Genomic DNA, 19,755 nt, shown 5'->3' on the forward strand with positions numbered 1-19,755 from the left:
TTCTCGCCTCCTCTCGAAACTCTCCGCTCTTGTCGCCGCGTCCTCTAGGCCCGGACACTGGGCGCGGGTGCGGGTGCGGGTGCGAGAGGCATTTTTATTCCAGCTGCCCGAGTTTAGAAGCGACCCCGCCCCCCCCCCAGTCCCCTCCCGCAGCTACGTTTGCCAGAGTCAGTTCCTTTGCCTCTACCGGGCCGCGCTTCTAGGGGGAAGTTCTCATTAAGCCTCGCTAATTAGCATTATTCCTGGAGAAAGGTTAAGGTTAGACCGTCCTTTTCGATACCGGGAGGCCCAGCCCCTCCTCGCCGTCCTCCCTCTTCCCAGCCCTCCCTCCTCCCCAAGAGCACAAAAAGAAAGTGTGAAGAGAAGCAGATCAATGGAGAAGCCACAAACCCATTAATTCAAATGGAACCCTTTTCCCCCCTCGAAACCATTGATTTTTCTTTCTGTCTGCTCTGAGGGGAGATTAATAACCTCCTGATTCTACCTGAAATGGTGTTTGGACTCGTGATTTTCTCCCCTTTCCGAGGAGGATTGGGGCTTGAAATTGCCCCTCCCTTGAGGTAAAGCCTTACTTACCCAGTGAGAACCCCAGCCTGTATGACCCCTCCCCGGCCAGCCTGCCAGGTAGGGTGCCAGGCAGAGAGGTGTGTGGGGTCCTCACTCAATGACAGAGACTTGCTGTCTGTGGCCTGAACTGGGTCAGGTAGGGGGCCTCAGCACACCCAGAATCCACACTGGGTTGTGAAGTGGTCTACAGAATGGCCTGTTTATGGCAGGAGGTGGGGTGGGGGCTCCCCCACCCCCCAGTGGCCAGTTAGTCCCCAGGTAGTAAATAACCCCCCTTATTGGACAGCCATTAGGGCCCAAATGTGTCCTTGAACAATATCAAGCTCCCCACTAATCCCAGCTCAGACTGGGCTTGTTTGAGGACAGTTATAAGATAGCACCTCCTCCGTACCCACTGCCCAGTGGCTGGGTGGGCGTCTTCCGTGGCAGGAGCTGGATCCCCCCAGGCCCTTCCTCCCTCCCACCTGCAGAGGCTGACAGTGGGGGACTTCTGGAGCCTCAGATGGACTGGAGCCAGGGGGAGCTGTGACAGCTGAGTTGCTCAAGAACTTTTTTTTTTTTTTTGTCGTGTCTTTGCCCTTTTCTGGAAAGACAAGTGCTGCAGGGGTTAACTCCAAAGGGTTCCCCTCCAGCTCTCCCTTGGCCTGGCAGAACCCTAACCACCGGAAACTCATCTCCCCAGCCTTCTGGTAATGGCCCGGGCTGGGGGGTCGAGGAGGTCCTTGTTCAGGGTGCTGGGGAAAATGGCCCGTTGGCTCTGCTTAGGAAACAAAAGCTTGTTTTACACTCAGTGCTCCAGTGGGAAGGTGTTGAAAGTGCTCACTCCAGCATCCGGGCTAGCAGGCAGGCAGGCATTACCTCAGGGACAGCAGAGCATCCACATGTCTGTGTGACTATGTTTCTGACAGGCAATCCGTGTACGAGGGTATGTGCGCATGCACGCATGCATGCATGTGTGCATGCTCATGTGTGTTTGTGTGTGTATGAGAGAGAGAATACCTAAAGTGTGGTAGATGCTTGGCTGTGTCTCAGCCCTGCCTGCCTCCTATTTCCCAGAAGAGCCTGTGTCTGTGTGGCTGGTAAGCTGAAGCGGTCTGCTAGCAGGAAGGAGTGGAACTGTGCAGGGAGTGTCCCTGTAGAAGGCTGGCTGGCCTCCCCTCCCCGTTGGTGGCCAGGTGGCGGAGGGGAGGTGTTAATACGGGACAGTGGCCTTGAGAACCCCCAACCCAACCCAATGGAGCTGTGGCTGAGACCACCCTCAGAGAGCACGCATGCAGCCCCTTCTCCCAGGGGATTTGCACCCCTGGCTGCTATAGCTCCTGGGGGCTTTTCATCTTCCATTAATAAGCCATCTGATGGACCGAAGTGGTTAAGTTGGGGTCAACTGCGGTTCAGTACCTTCTTGGCATGCTCAGAAGGCCGTGTGTTTAATGCTCGCTGACATGGAGACCAGGGGAGGAATCGCCTGGTGCGGAAGAATTTCCAGGGCCCGCAGGTGCACCAGGAGGAGGTGCTGGCCAACCCTGCGAGACGTTGCTTCACTTTCTGGGTCTTGGAGTAGCTTGTTGGGGAGAGAGCTGGTGCTGGGGCAGCCTGGTTCTTTCCAGAAGGACCCAGCTGGGGAGCCACCTTGAGGGACAGAGGTGCTGGTTAGAGAAGGGTCTGTTTTTCTGTTGGGCCCCCAAACCCCTCCGGTGATCCCTGCCCCTGCCCGCCTCTGAAAGGCACACCCACACAGCAGGCAGTGGCCCCTGGGCCGAGCTTATGGATTTACTACAGCACCAAACTCTCAGCAAATCCTCCTCCTCCTCTTCTTTCTGAAGGCAAGTGGTCGAGATAGAATTACAGCCTGGAAACTACTGCGGGAGGCGTGCACGCCCCAGGATCCCGAGTCCTGGAGGATGCAAATAGCTGGGCTTCAGAGACACCCAGGACCCAGTTCCAGAAAACTGACCCCAGCTGTAAAATAATCGGGTTACTGATAGCACCTGCTTGGAGCTACGGGCCCTGGATACAGACAGACGTGTTTCCACTATTTCCCGGCGGGTCTCCCCGCTTCTCTTCCTCCTCCTGGCCGGGACTAGGCCTCCACACCTGGGTGGAGAGAAACTGAACCTGCCCTGTGAATTTTGGACTGAAGATAAGAGCAGGGCGGGTTTGGTGACTCCTTTTCCTCCCTGCCCGGACCTAGGGCTCCCAGGTCAGGGTGTGTCCCCAAGCCAGCTGTGTGCTGTCCATCTGCCCACCCAATACTGGTGTCCCTTTCCAGAAAGAACCCATGGTGGTGGTTTAGGCCTCTCAGCATAGAACCAGAGAGGTTTTGTTGTGTGTGTGTGTATAAGAAAGAGCTTAATATAAAAGATCAGTTGAATATTGAGAAAACATCCCAGCCCAGTCCAGGTCAAGCCATAAATCTGATATTAGCCCATACCAATCTATAAAATCCTCTTCAGACTCACGAAACACAGGCAATGATGTTAAATGCAGGAAAATCACAGGCCAGTGGGTGCAAAATCTTGTGGATCCAGTGATGGTAGAAGCATCTCAGTGCCGGCAGGAGTCTCCACGTGGCTTCTCCAGTTCCTGAAGCCCATGGATGGACTGGTCCCTTCCAACCACACAGCCCCTGGACTGGTCCCCTCCAACCACATAGCAATCTTCCATCCTTCTCATGATCTATGTGTGTTGCAATCTCCACAGAGAAGTTTTTGTTTGTTTGTTTGTTATCACCACAGTCTAAAGGGAGTTTGAAGGCACAGGCAAGAGAGAGGGACTAGGCCAGGCCCTGGCCAGTCAAGTGGCACGGGCTGAGAAGTAATGGTTGATAGGCATGCTTCAATTTTCTAGTGAATGTGTTGTTTGAGGTGGTTTACAGAAAGGGAGAAATTAGTGGACCAAATTCTCTTCCGATTCCAGCAAACTGAATTGTACGCCACCCCACCCCCACCAGCGGTCAGGGGTTCAGGCTCTCAGCCTCGTGGTGCCGGTCCCTCAGGACTAGGATGTGTTTCCCCTCCGCAGTCACTGGATGGGTCTGAGCTGGATGCTGATAATTGCCCTCGGCAGCCCTCGGCTTGGGGAGTGTGTGTCTAGGGGGTGTCTGAGCTTACGGTGTGCTTCTCTGCCGCTGGGAGTGTGTGTATGAGAGAGGAGGGTGATGGGGGGGGGGCTTTGCTGCCCTGAAGAACTGGGGACACACGAGTGGCAGGCGTGTTGCATGCACAAAGGGGTCTTTTCCGAGCCAGCCCTGAAGGCGGCGTTGCGTTGAAAGTTACTGTGCTTGATCCAAGCGCACTAGTGTGGCGTTGTTGTTTTTAAATCAGGCTGAATAGACTTCAGTTTCTCACTTGAAAAAAATTGCTTTAGCAGTCAAGGTATAAAAAAGTCTTAGAACCAGCTCTCTCTCTCTCTCTCTGACACACACACACACACACACACACACACACACACACACCCCTCCCCCACCAACTGGGTTCCAAGTGGCAGAACCCGGGGGCAACAGAAAGTCACCCAGCACAGATTCCCATAGTCCCTCTGGGCTGTTACAAGTGGACCCCGCATTCTAGGTGGTCTTGCCTGATGATGAGGACCTCCTTGCCTTAGTCTATCCCCGGGGCACAGCCGCTGATCACCGAATGCATCAGCACCCTAAAGAAAGAGAGTGAGCCCGAGTGAGCGGACCCATCACCAAATCACCACAAGGTCCTGCTGGGAAATCCAGCAGTTCAGATGGCGGCGGGGAGAGGAGGCGTGCTGGGGCTCCGGTGGTGAGAGTTCTGGGTGCAGAGCCCACCTCCGACGCTGCCTAGGTGCCCATGGTTGGCAGTTGCCCAGGCAGGTGGCCTGCCTGACAGGGTGCCTGCCGAGGAACGCCTCATAAGCCCTCGCCTGGAAGTCCTGTGTGTTTGGGCTTGGGAGCTACTTCGTCATCCAGCCCCTTGTGACCAAGAACTGGTGGGGGGGGGTCCTTTTGGAGGATGGTGCAGCAATCCTGCGGGGTGGCTCACAGGGGCAGGAGGGAGCCGTTGCTAAGTTGTGCGCTGCTGCTGCTGCTGCCCTCCCACCAGCAGCACCCAGGGTCCAGGTTTTTACCGAGCCTCCATTTAAAAGCTGCATGTCACGGGCCCAGGACCCTTAATTGGCAGATTAATGCTGCATCCTCCCTCATTAAACACCAACAGCGTGCCATGCCAGGCAACTCAGCCAATTCAACTAGTCTCGCTCCTGGCCTTGTGGGAGACTCAGAGACCACCCTGCTTGGCCCTGTTCTTGAAAGACCCCAAGAAAGCGTTCTGGTGGAGAGCAGGCCACAGATCCACAATCTACTGCCCTGCCACGGCTCGGCTCCTCGAAGGGCTGGCCAAGGGCTGGAGGGTTTGCACGTTGACAAGGAAGAAATAGCAAGAATGAGCCGGGTGGGTGGAGAAGGGTTTGCCTCTGAAATGCGGCTTGTGGAGGGGAACAGCAGGATGGACGCTCCAGGAGAGGGGACAGCGTGATGTGGGTTTGGGCCCCCAAGGTTGCTGAGAGTTGGCCTGACCATTTGTTAGTTCCTCAGTTTCCTCGCCTGTACAATGGGCTGTCCTTTGTATCTACCGACCTTGGGGTCTGTGGGGTGGGTGACTCGGGAGGGCCCAAGTGGCGTACCTGGCCCCTGGGAAACTTGTACCTCGGTTGAGACTATCTGAAACCTGGCTGAGAGGCCAGCGGTTCTGACTTCCCATGAGCCTGGATGTGCGTCCAAGGTGGCCTTTCTCGGAGCTGGCAGGGACAGAGTCAGCCCTGCCCAGGGAACATGGGCCTTGGAGGGGAGAGTCCTACATGGCTCCGACCGCTCCCTCCTTGGTGCCTGGCTCCTCGCCCACCCCCCAACCACGGCGGCGGTCTCCCTGCTGTCCCAAGAACCCACCAGCCTGTGCCAGGATGGCACTGATAACACCTTGCAGCTCTCCGAGTCCTGCCACCTACTCAGATGTCCCCGGGCTAGAGAGGTCATTCTTGCCCACCTGGCACCAGCCACCCAGGGCGCCACTCTCCCCGTTGTTTGGTGGCTCTCCTTTCTGCTGATGGCCCATCTTCCCCTACACACCGACTCTGTCCTGTGGATGACCATCAGAATCTCTCAGCCCTTAGAGGGGGCTTGGTAAATAAACGTGTTGAAGGAATGAATGAACTATCATGAGTGTTCTGTCCAACCGAACCCCACCCCCATCTCACCCCACCCCAAGCCTGGAGAGACATCTGACCTCAGCCATGATTCCGGGGCCACCAGGGACCCAGAAGGGGACAGAGCCTGGATGGGCAGGACCAGCTGTCCCTCTCTCTGGTCTTGTGGTGCCATCCACGCAGGAGAGTGCGGTTGTTCTTTGGCGCACCGAGAGCCTTTGGACGTGAGTGTGTCCCTCGGGGTGCCAGAGTACAATCTGAGTGTGTTGGCACCCAGGAAAGCAAGGAGAGGGGACAAGATGAGTGGGCTGGTCCCTGAGGCACTGGAGACCCCTGACTGGACAAGCCTGCTGCAAAGGTCCCGGCTTGCTGCCCTGGGGATTCAGCCGCTGCTGTGGGTGCACCGGGAGCTTGCACAGAAGCAGTAAATTCCAGGAAACTCCCTACCAGCCCGAGGTGGGGGAGGGAGGGCGCTGGAGGGGGTGGCCGGGCCAGCCGTTCTGAGCTGGTTACTCTGATGCTCGGCTTGCACTGGGAGAGCAGATGTGCCTGCCTGGGGGTGGGGGTGGGGGGTGTGTGTGACAACAGCAGTAGAAAGTTCCAGCCAGAGTGTGTTTGCTCACTATACAAGAGGGGGGCCCACCGAAGAGGCAATTGTATCTTGCTGAGGGGAGAGGGGAGGGGCAAGGCCTGGGCTCTGGGGTGCGGGGCTGCAGGCTCATCTTTCTGGCCCTTTCCAGACACGCTCCCCAGGGCAGTCCAGTCGCTTGCTGCTCCTGAGAGAGGCCCGGCCAGCAGGAGGTGGGGTCCCTTCCTGCTGGAGGGCCAGACCCAAGGGGCCCCGCCCCAGGGGTTCCTGGATGACTGGCCCAGGGCAGCAGGAGGCGTGGCCCTCTCCAGCAGGCTGCCTGGCCTGGCTTGAGAGCCCACCACACCCGCGCTCCCTCCCCCAGTTGAACCCCCTTTGCAGTCTGATCTGAACCCACGCACACTCCACCCCTTTCCCCAGAGCCTAGCTTTGGAGGCCAGCAAAGGTTAGGAAGGAGGAAGACAGAATTGTCCTCAGGGCTGGCCAGCCGCCTGCCTGCCTGCCTGCGGGGGGGGGGGGGGGGGGTTGGGGGGTGGTGGGAGAAAGGAATGTTGTGCATGCTCCGAGAGTTGGGGCGCCAGGCCCCCAGTCGGGGCCCAGCACATCCTGCTGCCCGCTCTGGGCTCCAGCCACGGGAAGGGGGCCCCAGTCCTTGTTTACAGCCATCCCTTCAACCCCAGCGCTGGCTCACGGGGTGAGAGCCAGACACAGCCACCCGCCCCACAGGATACACGGTCCACCTAATTGTCTTCAATTACGGGCGGTACCCAGGCTTCTGACAGGAACCAGACCCAAGCCGCTTCCACGGGGTGGCGTGGGGTGGGTGGGGAGACAGAGGCAGCACCATCCTGCCTTCCCTGCAGGTCTGGGGCCCCTTGGGGTACACAGCCAATGCACAGCCCCTACTAAACAAACGGCCACCTTCGTCCCTGCTCAGGATGAGACTTCGGTGAGCAGTGAAGATTTTGATATGAATGACTCCTCATGGATGTCAGCTGACCCACGCCTGGCCTCCAGCCTGAGTCCCAGCCAGGACCCCAGGATGAGGAGCCCCCAGAATCTCCACAGCCAAGAGGACGGTGAGTGCCCCTGGGGGACATGTGGTGGGGGTGTGGGGCCTCCCTGTGCACCCTGATGCCGGAGAAGTTGTGGGGTTGGGATTTCCAAGTGACTGGGGTACAGGTCACAGAAGGGTCAGCTTGTGTCACCAGGGTGTGCTGGCTGCCCAGCGCTGAGAGTCATAGGCCACAGGGCCAGGTCCTGCCTGTCCCCTGGAAAGGGACCGGCACACACAGTTGTCCACTCATGTGCCTCGGGAGAAGGGAGATGTGGCCCTGCTGAGGGCTCTCCCCCAGCTGCAGCCCCCCCAAGACCCTGAATGCAGGTTGGGGGTCCTGGGCTAGGCAGGCAGCCTCCACCAGCCTCTGGACCAGAGCTTCCTTCCGGTGGTGGGCAAGCTGCCTGGGGCAGAAGGCGGGTCCCAGGCCCCAGAGGACCCGACCCTCAGTGCTCCCCAGTGGGGCACCCGGGCTGGGTCTTCGGCTCCGGCACCCACCTGAGTTTGCTGTGGCTGTCGGGCGGGGCGGCACCTGTTGTCAGAGTGCCCTGGCAGGGCACTGGTTTCCGGGGAAGAGGTGACTGGGGGGTGACGACAGAGGCAGCCGGTGAGCTGGAGCCAGGCCTGGAAGAACTGGGGTGTAGAACCGACAATTAGGAGAGGTCGAAGGTCGGTGTCTGGAATGCGTGCCTGTGGCACAGGGTTAAAAGGGGGTGTCTTGTGTTAACTCTGAAAAAAAAAAAAAACAGGCTAGCCCTAAAGAGTAAATACGGGGTGGGGTCAAAGTTCGTCTCCATGGCAGAAGCCTCCCAACTGCCCTCTCAAGCCTGAATCTGGCTTTGTCTGGGAGGAGACCCAGCCCGCCCCGGGGCGGCTGGGGGTGGCGGCCGGGGCTGGGCGCCCAGGGAGTGGTTCTAGGAGCTGTGGGTGCGAGCTGCTGGGAAGAAAGAGCTTTTGTGCCCCAATGCCTCGTGAGGTCAGCGCGACCCCTCGTGCTGCCAGCCTCCGGGGCCAGCACCCCTCCCTGTGTTCCCACGGGTCGGGGCCCCGGGGGCTGGGGCGGGCGGGAGGGTGGGATGGTGGTGAAGGGGGTGGCCACATGTTGCTGGAGTGGGGGGGACTGTTGGGGGGTTGTTCTGGGGCTGGGAAGTGCCCAGCAGCTGACCTCCTGCCTCATTTGAGCAGATTGAGGGCCACACCCAGGGCTGAGCCAGCAGAGCTCAACCAGGCCTATCAGCGTCAGATCCCTAAGAAGGATCCGGAAAGCTACCACCAAAGCCAGAGTCTCAGTGTTGGGCCCAAGCCCTTGGTGTCCCATCGATTCTGACTCTTACCAACATCCCCCCACCCACCCCCTCCCCAAGGACGGAGCAGAACCGCCCCTTTGGGTTTCCGAGTCCGGGCGCGCTCTTTAAGGAGGCTGGCTGCCACTTGTCCCACAGAAAGGGGGTGCCACTTTTTGGTGTCCTTGGCTGAGTGCTTTCGTTGCTGTGCCACCAGGGCTCCTGTGGGGAGCCCCCCTCCCTCTCCAAGGAGTCTTGCTGTGTTTTGACTCCTCACAGCCACCTTTGGGGTCTGCTCAGACGTGACTCGGTGGCCATGAGTTTGAACTGAGAGTCTTGATGAGAGAGAGTCTTGGAGAAGTGTTGGGCCGCTCACCACAAGGTCCTGGGTTCAAACCCACCAGCTGCTCCTCGAGAACCGGATGAGGCTGTCTGCTCCCGTCAAGATGGACAGCCCAGGATCTCTGTGAATCTCAGTCGACTCCGTGGCAGTGGGCCCAGTACGTGAGTTTTTATCGGTCAGAGAGAGGAGCTCGCCAGGTTCGCATCCACAAGCCAGCTGCTCTGGGGGAGAAAGATGAGGCTTTCTAGATGTGTAGCCTTAGAAAGCCACAGTGGTTTCTGCTCTGTCCCACAGGCTGGTTGCTAGTCAGAAAGAATCGATGCAATGGCAGTGAGTTGTATGTGTGTGTAATCCGTTAGAGCTACTTCTTGCTGGGGCGGGGGTGGGGGACTCGGGGGAATCTGGAGGGCCTTCAGGTCCAAGAAGCAGAAGGTGGTGTTTCTGTGGGGGGTCTGGTCATGAAGCTGAGGCTGGAAGAAGCAGTCTGGTGGGGACATGCCACCGGTCCTATGAGAGCCGTGAGTGCCTGCCGGCAGGACACAGGGTACTTACCAGGGCAGGGCAGGCAGCCAGAGCTGGAGACAGGGCTCATGGTGTTGGCCATGATACCATCAATTTGATTATTTAATCAGAAGCAGCGTCTGGAGGTTGTGAGCTAAGGTTCTGGCCAGAGGCCCACCCAGACCCTGCACAGGGGGTCATAGGCCCTGAGATGGCCCAACAGGCTATACTGGTCTCTGCTGGTCCTCTGGCCTGTTGACAGAGCATCCTTTCTGTTGGGCACTGGCCTGGGGTCATGGCACCTCCCTCTGAAGGTGCTTAGAGGCAGGCGGGAGCGGAGACCCTGCTCCCACGATTGAGCTGCTGCTAGACCAGGTTCCAAGGCCCCTGGGTGAGCTCTTATTCCGTCAGCCCCTGCCTGGAGCCTGTGCACCTGGGGGGCTTGGACTGTGTTGTTCCTGCTGGCTGCCCTGCCCTCCCTTCACCCCGCCCATCTAGCTGGGTGCCTGGCACACTCCTGGGTGCCTGCTGGCTGAGAGTTTGTGGCCTGAAGCTTTAAACCAAACAGAGTCCCTTGTGGCCAAGCCCCAGGTATCTCCAAGTAGAACTGCACCCATGGTGTTTTCAGTGGCCACTGCCTTGCGGAAGTAGTAGATGGCCAGGCCCTGGTTTTGCTCTGTGTTAACTTTTCCTTGTGAGTTTGGTGGAGGTTCACGGAGCGTGACGCCACATCAGTTTCACGTCCGGCACTAGGTACACGTTACAGTCTCCTCAGTGTCTCCTGACTGATCCCACTTCCTCCCCGGGTTTCCTGTTTCCATTCTTCCGCCTTTCCTAGCCCCCTGTCCTTGTGGGGGATGCTGCCCTGTGGATCTCAAGTGGTCAGTTATATCCCAACACGGGTGTCAGGGCTACGTGGATTCAAACCGCTTGCCGACCCCGAGTGCAGGCAAACCCTTTACCACCACCTGGGGCCTGGCACGCGGAGTGAACGACTGGGTCTTCATTGAGACTTACTTGGCAAGGAGGGGAACAGGCTGGGGGCTGTCTGTTTCTGATGTCCCCACTCCCATCTCAGTTGGGGCACCTGGCACTTCTTCCCGCAGCTAGGAACTACGGAGGACCCAAGGTGCTGCTGCTGGGGTGTCCCGCCTCTGCTGGCTGGCCAAAGTGAGGCGGGGGGGTGGGGCAGGTGACTGGTACCTGTTGGGGAGCTGTTCGCTTGCTTGGGTCTGAACTGCCATGTGGGGGAGGGCTTTGCTCTAGGTCCGTTTCACAGGAGGAAACTGGGGGGTCGGGGGCAATGTGGGTGCCCTAGCCAGAGGCAACAAGGGGAGCAGGGCTGAGTTCGCATTGGCAGATGTGGGACTGTCGCAGGCTTCCCAGGAGATGGGTAGGGAGTTGGGAACCACCCAGAGCCTTGCTCAGAGCTCCAGTGACTGAGGGCCCACGTGGTGTCCGTAGTGCCAGGGCCAGGGCCCTCCAGACCCTGAGGAAGCCCAGGCTGAGGTCCGGGGCTCCTGTGGGGGTCCACGCCAAGCTCCAGGCTCCTTGCCCACGTCTGGGAACACACTCCCAGTCCCCACGCTGCCTTGTGGGGAAGGAGAGTGGGTGCCTGGGAGAAGCTGGCTCCGGAGTGAGTGAGACTGTCTGCAGACACTAGGCCCGAATGGCAGGGCAGTCTGCAATGGCGTCTTCACCCACCTGTCACGACCGGCCCTTCCCCCAGACCACAAGCATTGCAAGGCGACACTAGAAGCCCAGCCCCTGACCCGGGCCTGGCTCTCAGCAAACATATGAGAGAGAAATGCCTGTTGAATGAAGAAATGAATGAATGAATGAAGGGACTGCGTGCACCTCCTGAATGTCAGGTCCATGGCAGCCCCTCTCCATGAATGGATGAATGGATGGATGGGCGAATGAATGAATGAACTCTGTGCGCCTTCTGAATGTCAGGTCCATGGCGGCCCCACTCCTTCCGTTTCCGCCCAGTGAGCTTCCCCAGGCCCCTTCCTCGGCCCTTCCTGAACGGAAAGTGTGAGGCCTGGCCTCCCGGAGGATGCTGGAGGCGGGGAGCGGACGCCACTCACTTCCAGGCAGACAGGAGGCCAGACAGGAAGCTGCCTCAGGAGAGTTGGGGTCCTGTCCCCCTGTGGTGGGGGCTGCTGGGCAGGCACTGAGTGGGGCTCCGGAGATATTGGGGTCTCTTAGTTGTACCTCTGGGATGAGATGAGACTGACTGCCTGGGCACACACACCGCCACCCCTTCCACCCGCACCGATTCCCTCCCTCCGGGGCCCCCTGAGCCAGAAGATGGGATGGTTCTGCCGGGTGCCCACCTCCAGAGATAGTACCAGGTTGGCCAGAGTCATCAAGGGCCCTGGCTTAGACCTTCAGCACCGTCCCAGAGTGCTTCATTCCGTCAGTCATGCAAACATTGAGCACTTCTGAGATGCAGGGCTCTTTGATTTGGGGGGGAGGGGAGAGAGACAGACCAGAGCCAGGTGAACCCAGCCCCGCCCGGCCCCACCAGGAGAAGCCTGTGATTTGGTCAGAGAGGGACTGGCCCAAGACTCCTGCTGGGCTGCCAAAAGAGGCCCCGTGGAACAGTGGGTTAGGGGCCCGGCTGCTCCTGGAGAGGTCGGCGGTTCCAGCCCACGAGCTGCTGGAAGCCCCAGAGAGCTGTTCTCTGTGCCTTGGGGCAGGAGCCCCATCTGCAAAGAAATTAACCCCCCCCACACACCTGTGTCACAGTTACTGTGTACATTGTTAAAAAAAAATCTGAAAGAAAAATACCCAAAAAATGGAAGAAAACTTAAAATACCAGTATCTGGGGACATAGTTTACTCAGGCTTTTCTGTGTACCTAAGCAGTTTCATTTTCCTAAAAAGCATAAAGGGACCCTGTAGCCTCAGGGCCATCTCTCTATGTGTGAGGAAGACCACTGGCCTCCTGCCTTGACTTATGGTCAGGGACCCTGCCCCAAGCTGGCAGTAGGCGGCTGCACTCTACTTGCTGGGACCAAACAGGGACCCAGAGCCGGCATCGCCCTGCCCCTGTGGAGGGCGTGCAGGTCCCTGCCACTCTGAGTGCAGGGCCAGCTGGGCCCTTTCCACTGAGCAGGTGCTCAGCAAAGAGCCCAGGTCTTGGGCCAGGAGGTGGGCAGATAGAAGGGCCCACCTGGCAAGGAAGGGTCTGGCCTGCTGGGGTTCCCTCCTGAAGAGAGTCCAGGGCTGGAGCTCCAAGCTGGCCCTGGCCACCCTTCATTGCTGTGCCATCTAGGCATGCTGCTTGCCGTCCCTGAGTCTAGCTTCCGATAGGAGTGTGACCTGGGTTGCCGAAGCATCTGCCCTGGTGTACCCCGAGAAGGGGACGTTTTACCCCACTCACCCAGCAGTTTGTCCTTCTGTGGCGCGAGAATGCCCATGTGCTTCAAACATGTTAATGGGAGAGACCAAAAACCAAACTCACTGTTGAGCCCATACCAGCTCACAGAGACCCCGATTACAGGACAAGGTGGGAGTGGCCCTGGGCGTTGCACACCCTGGGAAAGGAAAGGATGCCATACGTGGGAAAGTGGAAGGTGGGGGGAGAGAGGGAGGCCCTTAGGGCAGTGGATGGACACGGTGGCTGCAGCAACACCAGTTGTAAGGATGGCATCGGACCGGGCAGGGCTCAGTCCTGTTGAGCAGGGGTCTCTGTGAGTCAGAGAATCCCCCTCCATCCTCCCCACCCCCCCACCCCCCAACCCCGCACCCAAAGGGAATGACAGCCTCTTTAGGAATGCTTTGTCAGTGGAAGAGGGTTCGTGCTGCAGCCCCAGTGAGGGTTGGAGGCAGTGAATAGTGCCGGACAAGGGGACTGGGCACCTTCCTGAAATGCAAGTGGTTGTGTGTGTGTGTGTGTGTGTGTGTGTGTGTGTGTGTGTGTGTAACTGTGGAGCAGGAGCAGCCAGCTGGGGCTTGGGATGGCAGCACTCTCCCAAGGGCCCCTGCCCCCCTGCTTAGGGGGGGCTCTGGTTACTGAGCATCTCCCCCAGCCCAGCTCTGACCCTGCCTCTACTGGCATCCCCTGGCCTAGCACCCCCCACCCCTACCCCAGACTGCTGAAGGGTCAGGGGATGCGGGAACCTGCCCCAGGCACCGAGGTGGGAGAGAGGGGGCGGGGCGGGGGGTGCTTGGTTAACGGGTCTGTCAGGACTGGTGTGTGTGCCATACAGGCTCAGGGACTGAGCCCGGGGGTCATGGCAGGCAACGCACAGGCCCAGGGCTCCTCCTTGCCCACCGGCCCCAAGGCTCACGTCTTTGGGAAGGGTGCTGGGCTGGAAAGCTGTTTGGTGATACCGCACAGGTCACCCACAGCTGCTGGAGAACCACTCCGCGCTCCCCCTGGGTGTTCCCAGACAGAGCCCTGTCTTGTCTTTGACCCTCGAGGGCACTGGTGATCGTGGGACTCACAGCCCAAGGCCTGACCATGAGCCCACCAAGGCTCCTCGAGTTGCCCAACACACTCCCACTGTCACTGAGCTGATTCTCACTCGCAGACATCCTACCTAGAGTTGCCCTCGGGCCCCAGAAATTCCACGCTTAGGTGTTCAGGGGCTCAAACAGAGACTTGCACACCTGGGTGGGCATGCTCCGTGCCAGTGTTTCAAGGCCTGGCAAAGGACTGCAACTCCCTCACCACCACCACCCGGCTCCCTGGCTGGCTGGCAGGCAGCTCGGCAGATGCTGTAAGTGTGCTCTCTGGCAAGAAGTTTGTTCTGGGGCTGGCGGAGGGGGGCAGCAGGGAAAGGGTGGTAGGAGTTGGGGCCAGGCCAGGAGGCCCAGCAGTTGCTACCCCATCACCCCCACTGCCCTGCTGCCTGTGCCCAGCTGCTTCTCGTTTTCTCTGTGGACCCTCCCCACCCTGCTGCGCTATCCCACGGTCCTGGTTGGTCATGAGTGCTGGTCATGAACACGTCGGGGGGACTGTGGCCCCTTCCCCGGGGCCTCCAAGTCAAACAGGAGTAACAGGACATTTGCACCGAAGCCATTTTTAAGTGGAAATTAGGTGCTCTGGTGCATACACGTTGGACTGCTAACTTCGAGGTCAGCAGTTCAAATCTACCAGCTGTTCTGTGAGAAAGGTGGAGCTCTCTGTGCCTATAAGGGTGACAGTCTGGGAGACCCGCAGGGGTAGTTCCGTCCTGTCCTACAGGGTCGCCATGAGTCAGAACCGACTCAATGGCAGTGAGCGTGGCAGTTGTTAGCATTTTGGTTTTGGTTTGTGGTGTGGGTTACAAGTTAGGCGATTCACAGCAGGATCACGGGTTTGAACCTCACCAGCTGATTCTGGAGACAAAGACGAGGCTGTCTGCTCCAGGAGAGTGACAGCTTCGGAAACCCGTGGGACAGTTCTACCCCATCCTCTAGGGTCTCTGTGAATTGGCAGTGAGTTTGGAGTTTTGTTTTGTTGTTGGACGACTGTCACCACTAGCTGTCCCCCAAAGCAACGCCCTATGCCTGAGTGTCGCAGGCACCCCGTGCTGTGAGGTCCAGCACGCACTGCACTTGGGTTTTGTTTCCGACAAATGCAAGCTTTGGTGGCTGGGCCACGCTGCGCCTAGCAACGGCCCGGGCTCGCGTCATGTCTCTGCAGTACATTTGGGGAGTTCTTGTACTATTCCAAAGTGTTTTTAAAAAATAATGCCACTGCACATTTAGTAGACGACAGTGTAGTGTGAAAGTAGCTTTCACTCCAGCTGGGAACCATGAAATCCCCTGGACTCACTGTGTCTAGGTCAGGGATCCTCAAACTTTTTCAACAGGGGGCCAGTTGACTGCCCCTCAGACCTGTTGGAGGGTCGGACTATAGTTAAAACAAAAAACTATGAACAAATTCCTATGCACATCGCACATATCTTATTTTGAAGTAAAAAAAGAACAAACGGGGCAAAAACACCCGGCGGGCTAGATAAATATCCTTGGCAGGCCGCATGTGGCCAAGGGCTGTAGTTTGAAGACCCCTGGTCTAGTTCTTCGCCCTGTGGCCACAGCCTGGAACCACCCTGCTCCATCTCTGGCGGAGTTGGCCTGGACACCCCCCCCCACCCCCACTCCCGGCCCAGCCGGCCCCTGGCAACCACTCACTCACTCACTCACTGCCATGCAGGTTTCTGAGACTGGAGCTCTTTAGGGGAGTAGAAAGCCTCCTCTTTCTCCCCAAGAGCCTCTGGTGGTTTCAAACTGCTGACTTTGGTGGTGAGCAGCCCAACCCATCACCACCACGACACCAGGGACTGTCAAAATCTGCCTTTTCTAGAGATTTCCCAGGAATCCTGGTGGGGTGGTGGGTGAGGTGTTGGGCTGCAAACTACAAGGTCAGCAGTTCAAACCCATCCACACCCGCCGTCTGCTCCCACTCAGAGCTGCGGCCCAGGCGCCCACAAGGGGCAGTTCTACCCTGCGGGGCCGCGGTCCCTGGGAACGAACTCAATGCAGCAAGTGCTTGAGCCGCTTCCCATGGGCAGGTTTTCCAAGTTTGCTTGTGGTTTAGCACGCCTCCCAACATCCCTCCTCTGAGTAATGCCCGTCGCAGGAGTGCCCCACATGGTGTCCCCGGCGCCGGTGGGACCTTGGGTTGTGGGCACCTTTTGATTACGGTGGACAGCACCGCTTCGAACACCAGTGCACAAGCGCCTGCCTCCAAGTCTCGTGGCTGGAACCCAGAGCGGAATGGCTGAGTCACATGTGAACCTTTGAGGGAACCACCGAACTCTTGCTCAGCGGCTGTTCCACTTGTCCCCCCACCAGTTCCAGTCTCTCCCTCGTAATCACCCTCTAGCTATCCTAGCGGGCGCCCAGTGGCATCTTGAGTGGTTCAGATTCTCCATGCCTTCAGGACGAGCCAAGGAGCCTCAGTGGGTCGCCTGCCCGCTGCAAGGAGGGCAGTTTGAAACCACCAGCTGACTCCGGTATAGTCACAGACTGTGAAACTCCCGGGCAGCCCTGCCCTGCCCGCCAGGGTCTCTGTGAATCAGCAGCGAATTGATGGCAGTGAGCTTTTTGTGGCTGCTGCTGTTGTCCCGGGTCTGTCTGTCCCTGTGCCTCCTGGCTGTTTTAAAGTGAACCTCCCTCTGTGCTTGCCCTGCTGATCCAGGCCCTACCCACCCTCCTGACCCGACTCCCCTGGTGCTGGGGCTGGGCCTCTGGCTGCCGGCCCGACACTCTGTCCAAGAGCCAAGCTGTTGGCACCCAGTCAAGACTCTGAATGTCCCCCCTGGATGGACAGGGGCAGGCTCTTGCCGCGCCACTCCTTCTTCCCGAGAGCCGGGCCCTGAGACCTTGGCAGGGTAGGCTGGGGGGCCCTGGCAGTCACAGGTCACAGGAGAGTGTCCATCAGCAGCTGGGCTACAGGCACACAGACAATGCTAGGCTGTGCTGGCTGGTCTGCAGCGGGTGTGAGGCTAGGAGACAGCTCTGGGAGGCCCCTTTATTCAAGAGCAGGCAGGGCAGGCACAGCCCTGGCCTTGTACAGCCTGAGAGGCCTTTGGCTCCTGGGGGCCCAGATGTCTGGGAAGGCCACAAGACAAGCTTTGGGGGCCTGAAGGGGTGAGGTGCAGCCGCTGACCACCTCCCTGGAAGATTGCTGTTAATGGCCCCCCTCCCTAGCCCAGGGTGCTTGCTGACCCTCAGCCTGCTGACCCTGGGCAGGAGAGGGCAAGGTGTCCCAAATCTGTCTGAGGACCTTTCCCGGGAACCAGGAAGTGACCGGGGCCACTTTGGCGTCATCTCCCCAATCTAATGACTGGGATGCACCGGACCCAGACCGGCTTCCGGGTGGCCTGGCTGAGGCCTGCCAGGGGCCCCTTGGCCGCCACCGCCCTTGCTCACGCAGGCACAAGGGCCAGCATGCTGCCCCGTGTGAGTCATTCGCACAGAGCAGCCACAGGGGACATTTGCTCTGGGGGCGGGGCCGGTGGGCTAGAGCTTGGGCCCAGCTTTGCATACTGAATTACCCAAGGGGGTGTGGCCTGGGACTTCAAGGCTGGGGAGTCCTAGGCCTAGGCCACTCATATTAGGGGTGGCAGCTCCCCCTGGGAACCACTGGCCCGGGTGCACATTGAGGGGAAGTGACCCAGGAAGGAGGACAGGACGGCGGGGTGCGGGGGGAGTGAGGGTATAGCTCCATTGTGCTGATAGGCAAACTGAGGCCTGCCTGGGGAGGAGCTGGCCTGGGAGGCCCACTTTCCCAAGAGGCCAGAGGACCCTGGGGATCAAGGGTCCATCCAGCTGGGAGGGTACTGGGGTGGGGCCAGAGGAGGTACCTGCCGACCCCGCTGCAAGGGATGGCTATGACAGTCAGGCGTGGTGACTGTGTCCACTGACGGTGACGCCCTGCTCTTAGCTCGGGCCACCATTGACTCCCCACCCCCACCCCCCACCGACACACAGAGCAGTAGCAGCCACAGGCCCAGAACTCTCACCCTGGTGGCTTGTACACGCCGGCCCCGCATAGAGAAGAATGACCTCACTTTGGGGGAAGTGGCGACAACCTTGAGTCTGCCCTGTCTGATTTTGTGGCCGTGGCCTTGAGGTGGGCTGTGTGCAAACCACACCCTGGAGTCCGCAGACGCAGGTGTGGGTTGCGCTGAAATCCTTGCGCTCAGGATCAATTTCACGTGGAGACTAAATGTGTTATTGAAGTGCTCCCCAGCTGTGGCGCCTCTGTTTGTCCAACGTGGCTGCTGGGACAGGAGTCCTGGTGCTGCGTGGTTACTTGTTGGGCTGCAGTTGGCGCCCACCAGAGAGACAGGTGGGGCTGCCCACTTCAGTGAAGTTACGCGGGCCCCAGAAACTCCCAGGGGGCAGCTCTGCCCTGCCCTGTAGGGTGGCCAGGGTTTGACATTGAACTGATGGCACCAAGTGTTTGAGTGAGTGGCCTGCCTGCCGCCCGTTCCCCTGGGACAGCCCTCGACTCGGAGGGCCCTAGGTGCTGGCACCTGCTGAAAACAATGAGCCACCAGTAATGGGGGCAGAATGCCCCCTGCCAGGGCACCAAGTCGCTGAAGCAGAGGAGCCACACCACTGGGCTGGTGAGAGGAGGCAGGGCCTGGGCTAGGAGGGTAGAGCAGTGATGCCAGGAGACAGGCAGCTGAGCAGGGTGCCAAGGGGAGCCGAGCACCTCCCTGTCTCAATGTGCCCTTACGGGGCCCCGGACACTCCCGCCTCTCTGGAGGCAGCACTGGGCAGCCAGCGAGGAGCCTGGCCTGCTGGGCAACTATACGTCATGTCAACAGGCCCCTGCCTTTATCAGCACCCCTGCAAGAGAGCCAGCTTGGGGAGGTGCCTGCCCCCAACTCAAGGCAGAGTTGCCCCCTAGTCAGAGGCCCTGGGCGGGGGTGGGGGCAGCCAAGCTGTTCCATGGATTCCATGGGTCCCCAGCCCCCAGCTCTGCTCCCCCCTCCTCCTTCCTCTCTGCTGTCCTTTCCTCCCTGTGAATTATTGATGCCCCCTCCACCCCCGCCCCAGCCCCCGCCTGGCTTGGCCGCCAGTGTGACTGAGCCCCAGCCGGGAGGAGGCCCACAGCCTCCAGCAGCTGCACCTCTGGTGAGAGAAGGGGGCCTACCTTCCCGCCACCAGGCTGCCTGAGCTGGGCTGCGTGGGCTGCCGCCGTGAGAGGGTGCTGCTGGCCAGGACCCCAGAGCCCCCTGTGGCCATTGGTGGCTTGCACAGAGCCAGGCTTGTGCAGGCTGTGGGGCGCGCTGGCGCCCACATAAGGGCATTGTTTGCCGAGGTAAAAGGGGTTTTTGTCTCCTTCTGGAGACGGGACAGAGGGAGGAACAATCTCCCCCATTCATCACTAATTCCCCCATTTGAATAGCAGCACACTGCCCCACGTTAAACGAGCCTGCCCGGCGGGCTTTCCCTGCCTGCGGGCATCCCGGCACAGGTGGTAGGCACCCGTCCTGCCCAGCCTGGCAGTCATCCTCTGCAGAGCTGGCGGTCTGGCCTCTGGGGAAGGAGGGCTGCCTTCCAGCTACAGCCCGGAGCCCCTCGGTACCCGGCCTGTCGCACACGTACCATCACCACCCAAGGGATCCTCCTGCCAGCGCTGCCTGGGCCTGGCACGCCAGCCTCCTGGGGAGCAGCACAGATGAGGACTGGGCAGGCACACGAGGCCCCCCCAGGCCTGGCCAACCTTAGAGTCCATGTCCAGCCCCCAGGCCTAGGGTGGGTCCACCCCTGGGAGGACCAGCTCCTAGCCA

At 59.5% G+C, this 19,755-nt stretch overlaps 1 protein-coding gene across 2 annotated transcripts in view; it reads left to right on the top strand.

The window, feature by feature from the left end:
- The window catches only part of NOL4L (nucleolar protein 4 like), a 127,979-nt gene that overhangs the window by 94,495 nt on the left and 13,729 nt on the right, over window positions 1-19,755 (top strand). For both annotated transcript variants that reach the window (XM_075563793.1, XM_075563794.1), the window contains one exon: window positions 7,260-7,401. In XM_075563793.1, coding sequence (XP_075419908.1) covers window positions 7,260-7,401 — 142 coding nt within the window. The remainder of the gene's footprint in view (window positions 1-7,259; window positions 7,402-19,755) is intronic.

This window comes from Tenrec ecaudatus, chromosome 12, assembly GCF_050624435.1.
Source record: "Tenrec ecaudatus isolate mTenEca1 chromosome 12, mTenEca1.hap1, whole genome shotgun sequence".
Taxonomy (NCBI): domain Eukaryota; kingdom Metazoa; phylum Chordata; class Mammalia; order Afrosoricida; family Tenrecidae; genus Tenrec; species Tenrec ecaudatus.